The sequence below is a fragment of the Charadrius vociferus genome, unplaced genomic scaffold (assembly GCF_000708025.1).
Source record: "Charadrius vociferus isolate BGI_N301 unplaced genomic scaffold, ASM70802v2 scaffold819, whole genome shotgun sequence".
NCBI lineage: Eukaryota > Metazoa > Chordata > Aves > Charadriiformes > Charadriidae > Charadrius > Charadrius vociferus.
In genome coordinates, this window is record NW_009650062.1 from 340,775 (window position 1) to 346,565 (window position 5,791).

The 5,791-nt window shown below is 57.9% G+C and overlaps 2 protein-coding genes across 2 annotated transcripts in view; both read right to left on the reverse strand.

The window, feature by feature from the left end:
• Window positions 1–1,384, reverse strand: part of RAB44 (RAB44, member RAS oncogene family) — a 20,485-nt gene extending 19,101 nt beyond the window's left edge. The window contains exon 1 of the mRNA XM_009891742.1: window positions 1,209–1,384. Coding sequence (XP_009890044.1) covers window positions 1,209–1,384 — 176 coding nt within the window. The remainder of the gene's footprint in view (window positions 1–1,208) is intronic.
• Window positions 1,385–3,278: 1,894 nt separating this feature from the next.
• Window positions 3,279–4,292, reverse strand: CDKN1A (cyclin-dependent kinase inhibitor 1A (p21, Cip1)). The gene is made up of 2 exons (XM_009891744.1): window positions 3,890–4,292; window positions 3,279–3,343 (listed from the first exon to the last, which is right to left on the reverse strand). The coding sequence occupies exons 1-2, from the start codon at window positions 4,290–4,292 to the stop codon at window positions 3,279–3,281; spliced, it is 468 nt and encodes a 155-aa protein (XP_009890046.1).
• Window positions 4,293–5,791: the final 1,499 nt, after the last annotated feature.

Genomic DNA, 5,791 nt, shown 5'->3' on the forward strand with positions numbered 1-5,791 from the left:
GCCCGGGGTGCCGGGGGCTTTCTGGGCTGCCAGCGCACATTGCCGGCTCGTGGGGAGCTTCTCATCCACCAACACCCCCAAAGTCCTTCTCCTCAGGGCTGCTCTCCATCCATTCCCAGCCCAGCCTGGATCTGTGCTTGGGATTGCTCCAACCTGTGTGCAGGACCTTACACTGGGCCATGCTGAACTTCATGAGGTTCACACAGTCCACGTCGGTGGGCCGGGCAGATGCTGGGCAGGTCTCGGCAAAAAGAGATTGAATATTGTGGGGAAAGGAGGGGAAGCGCCTGACCCCCCTCTCAGCCCCACTTGGCCATCGTGGGAGACTGAACCCCGGCATCCTCGCTGGGATGGGTGAGCAGCAAAACACAACCTGGGCTGAAAGGGCAAAGTTTCCATCCACTCCTCAGTTGCTGGAAACCCATCGCCATTTTTGTGGACCCCAAAGCTGGGGGGACACAGTCCTCCCCTGCCTGGACGAGGGGGTCCAGGGCTGGCGTCTCCCAGAGAGGTGCAAAACTCAAGCCCCGGTGGGGAGCTCCCTCTCGCACCGCACAGCCAGACCCTGTCCGCCCCACAAACAGGGAACGAGGGAGGATTTGCTGATTTATTTCTCGCTTCCTCCACCGCCACCGCTCCTAACAAAACAGGAGGTGACAGCGGAGGGGAGCAGCTGGCCGCAGCCGAGGGGGCTGGAAGGACTGACGTAAGGGGAAAGATTACAAGGGCTAATTCTGTAGGGCTTGACTCAGCAGCAGCTAAAAGGCCGAGGTGATGGTGCTCTGCAAGCATTTCAAGGGGCATCGGCGCGCGTGGGTGTCACCCAGCACTATGGGGACAGGCAGCTGCTTTAGGGATCCTCGGCTGAACAATGACACAAAGTCGTCGTCACCATCAAAACTTTATTTTCACAGAATCATGGAATGTTCAGAGTTGGAAGGGACCTCTAGAGATCATCTCGTCCCACTCCCCTGCTGAAGCAGGACTGCCCAGAGCACATCCCTCAGGACTGCATCCAGGTGGGGCTTGAAAACCTCCAGAGAAGGGGACTCCACACCCCCCCGGGCAGCCTGTGCCACTGCTCTGCCACCCCAACCGTAAAGAAGGTTCTCCGTGTGTTGGAACGAACTTCCTCTGTTCCAACTTGCACCCATTGCCCCTCGTTTTCAGCTGGATCCTCTGCAGATCAGGGCCTTTATCACATTCACCATAACTTGAGCTCATGGTCCACGTAGAAGTCTTGCTCAGAGGCAGCAGCTGGTGACAGAGATGTCCCTGACTCCCGGTGGATCTCAGCCCTGGCCTCCAGCAGCTCCAGTTTCAGTCCCACCCAGGACTTGCTGCTGCACGTTTCCACCAGTGGTGTCACCATATGTTCTTGCATGTCCCTGTCCCACACCACGGGTCACCCTCACTGGCCTGCACACCTGGGACCCCTTTAAAATTAGAGGATAGGGCGCATGGTGAGCTTGTCCATGGGGTGTTAGGAGCAGGGGACCAGGGGCAGAGTGGGGAAGGGGGAATGGTGTGGGCAGCAGAGGAGTCTACACTGACACAGGGGTCCCACAGTGAGACCCTGCACAGGTGGCAGTGGCTTCTGCTGGGGACACAGTGGCAGCACCAATCCCACAGGCAGGACCACCGCACAGACGCTGTCCCGAGGCAGTGGGGTTAAGCAGAGGGGCTGTGGTGAGGTTTTGCCCCTCTCGGCCCCACACCCCCCTACTTCGATGTTTCATGCTGCAGAGGGGCCCAGGGCTGCGACAGCCCCTTCCCCTCAACAGCCCAAAGACAGCTCCCGGCTGCACCCCAGAGGGACCCCAAAACCCCCCAGAGTGACCCCAACCAGAGCATCCTCCTCCCCATAGCCAGACCCCGCTCCCAGCACATTAATTTCCATTAACCCAGAGACACCCATTCCCCTACACAAGTGTTTATTCAGAGTTAACATTCATAGACAAACAGATATTTCCCCCCCCCATAAACTTAATAGCATTTATTACATTTATTTTTTTTTATAAATAAACATTTAGTGCTGGGAACTCGCCAGCTTCACCGACAGCAAAGTGCATCGCGGTGCAAAGTGGGAGGTCGATCCCGTTCCTTTTCTGCCTGGGACCATCTTGCACCGGTTTCCAGAGTCCAAATCCAGTAAAGCAGGAGATGAACCCCATGAAAGTGCTGAGACCTGACAGTCTTGAGTCCTTCAACAGCAGGGACTCATCCTTCAGCGCTGGGACCGAGCAGCCTTCGCTCCGGGACATCCCTTGGTCCCAGAGGTGACCAAAGCTTCTCGCTCCGCAGAGCCAGGTGAGGGTCCTCTCTCCCCCAGTCCCAAAGGAGAAAAAGTCCAGGAGAAAAGCTACAGTTTCTTCTTTGGGTGTTATCCCTGCTGGTGAGCAGTCCAACCTGGCCAGAGCAGGCAGCCCCCCAGCCTGGTGTCAGTGTTGAAGGAGGCAGGAACAGGAGGGCAAACCCAACAAGCCAACAACAAGGTAAGAAAGTGGGGTTTTGCATCAGCAGAGTCCAGGGAACCCCAAAGCCTCCCAAACCGCGTTGGTCCCACAATAAGCTCAGCACTGGGGACCTACAGCGGGTTTGTCACTGTCCGCAGCCCGTCTCTGATGGGTGACAGCACCGGTGAGTCACCCGAAGGAAGGGCTGTCCAGGGACGAGCATTTCCTCTTCCAAGCAGCCGTGGGAAGGAGCGGCCCCTGCGTAACTCTGCTTCCACGCACGGACAAGGGCTTCCCACCGCTGGGTCCATTCTCTGGGAAGAGGTCCACCACCATCAGCAACTGGGCGTCCTCAGGGTCAGGCTGTCCCAGGGCTCTATGATCAGTATCTGTGACCCTTTCTTAAGGATATCTGGTGCCACCAGGTGGCCGGGACAGAAGTGTCCTCCATAGCCAGCCATCAGGCAGGGGAAGGACCACAGCTGGACAGCACGATGGTGCAAGGACAATGCTTGGCCTCACCAACACGGGGCAGAAGACACACTCTTCTCCGCAGGCATAGCAATGCCTTAGTCCCACCAGGCCCATTTCAGTCCTCCTCCAGCCCCTCCATGGGGCTACAAGCCTCAACGTGGGCTACTCCTATACATTGCACACAGTGAAGGTCCCTCAGGACCCCAGAGCTACTCATAAATAGGGAACTACAGACTCTACATTGCTTCATACAGACGGCTTACACGGTACAGGGTGGGGGAAAGAGACATGGGCACCCCCAGGGCACATCAGCTGTCCCCGATGGCAGAGGAGCCAAGCACCACCAGGTCACAGCCTGGGCCTGTCAGGCTTGGGCTTGTCAGGGATGATCCTCCGCTTGGAGCTGTAGAAGTCTGGAAGGCAGAAAGAGAGGGTTGGGAAGTGCCTCCAGCCCACCAGGAGCAGCAGTGTAGGAAAAGGAGGTGGCCCCAGGGAAGCGCCCCAAACCCCATCCCGGGTGGACTCAGTTTTAGAGCCACCCACCCGAAGCCATGCGTTCCTGGAGAGAAGAGCCTGTGGGTCTCCACCATCTCTTGTGTTTGGTCTCACCTGCACTTCCACCTCAGCCCTTCACCTCAGAGGACAGGCTCAGGCCATGGGAACTGAGGGTGATGAACTATTTTGGGGCATCTTCAGCTGTAAGACCCACAATCCCGATGTAACCCCCCTGCCTAACCCCCAGCAACCAGAAGGCCCCCAGTTTGCAGCCTTCTTCCCCTTGGAAGGCAGGCTCTGCTCTCCCAGGAGAGAGATACAGGGAGGGTGGTCCCCTCCCCATGCCCAGGAGCCAGGCAGGGCTCTTGCACCCAAGTGCCCTCCATCTGTCCCTACCAGGAAAGCCATGACACGAGCAATGCCACCAAGCATGCACAGAGTGACACCAAGCCTCCAGCACTCACCTTTGATGGTGGTCTGCCCACGTTTCAGGTTTTGTGGGGAACCAGCCCTGCAAACCTCTGAGCTTTGCTGAGACCCCTCAGGGCAAATCCTCCCAAGATGGTCCTTGGGGGAAACCTTGTGGACCAAGGAGCTCCTGCTCTCACTGCCGGTGACCTTGACCAGGCTGTGGACCTCCTGGGGTGGCTGCTCAGCCAGGAAGACCCTCTCCCACTTGAACTGTCCTTCCAAGGGAGTCTCCGCCTCAAAGTTGAAGTTCCACCGCTGCTGAGCTTCTTCCAGCTGTTGCCTCAACATGTCCTCAAAGTCATTCTGGAGCTGGTGGTGGTCCACGGGGCCAAAGAGGTTCCTGCACACCTTACTGCTGCATGGCATCTGCCCGGCCTTGCTCTGGGACAGGGGCATCGTGGTGGCTGGAAGGAAAGCAGAGTGAGTTACTGGGGTGCTGGGCAAGCCACGAGCGAGCCCAAGGGCTGGCACGTTTGCTACCAGGGCAAAGCCGGCAGTAGCCAAGGTGGGACAAGCTGCAATGAGGCAGCCCAGAGCAGACCGCCATCTGCCAGAGCTCACCTTGGACTCAGACATTTGGGATTTCAGTGATGCCTTGGGCAGAGGTTTGGGCACGACCGAGGTCAAACACAGCCTGGTGCGATGCAGAAGGATGGGGAAGGTGCAAATGTTGACATTCCCCATTGCTCCTCCAGCAGTAAAGCCCTGCCGGGCAGCGCATCCAACACTTCCATGCTGTCACTGGCCCCATCCACAACCCCGCTGCGTTCCCACTTCCACGCAGGCACAAGGCAAGTTGGCACACGGGCAAGTGAAGCAACGAGATGTTTTTCTGGCCAGTTTCTCAAGAACCCGGGCCCGGTGGCAAGGAAGCCTTTTAAGCAACTGCAAGAACATGCCACAGGCTTGACCACTTAGTTAACCACCCTCTTTATCTGCAAGAAGCTGTTGGGTAACCAGAGACAAGAACCTGTTTGTTTGTTTTTTTTCAAATCGGTGCCAAAAAGTCATGACCTTCACAATAAGTGGCAAAACCTTTCCTTCCCCTTACACATGCGTGGGGCTCATGGATGCCTCGCGCTGCCCGCGGTTATTGAGGAACCTCCTTATCAGAGCAGAGCAAACAACGCTCTGGGATTTCACAGCTTTTGGAGGTAAGGTTTGACCCCGCTTGGAGAGCTGCGCTCATTATATCTGCTTTAAAAAAAGATTCGCCAAAATTAAATCCCTGCACGCAAGACACCTTCCTCATTGTCCACCCGATCCGGGACTCCCAAAGGCGGCACCACGACAGACCCCCAAGCTTGTGCCCCTGAGTGTCCCCAGGGATGGGGTGCTCAGTCTCCTGCAGGGAAGATTTCTGCCCAAATTCAGCACCCTCAGCCCCTCCGGCTCACCTGCGCCGCATTACCAGCCACGCCACCAGCACCATGGGCCAGCGGGCAACTGGAGAGCCTCCAGCCGGGGCGCTGCGGGGGGCCACACTCCATCCAGGGGGCCACTCGGACCCTCTGTCCGGCGCCGCTCCCAACCCAGACCGAGCATCCCCGAGTAAAAATAGAAATCCAGCTTCCTATCTGCTGGCAGTGGGAGCGCGTAAACAGGGTGACCTCATTGCAAGGCAAGTCCCAGCATGTCCAGGCAAGCCCTGGCAGGTAGCAGGGCAGGGGACACATTTTGACACCCTGACCAGACACCCTCCGGACCCTCCCCAGCCCACGTCGGGTGCCCATCTCCCCATCCTCCTGCCACCGCCATGGCCCAGGTGCCACCCCACAGCCCCACGCCTTGAGATAACAGCTTCGCCCTGACTCATGGTTGCCGGAGCCACCAAATAGGGAAGGACCGGGGCCAGGTCGGTCACCGTCCCCTCCCATGGGGCTGGGAGTGCTTTC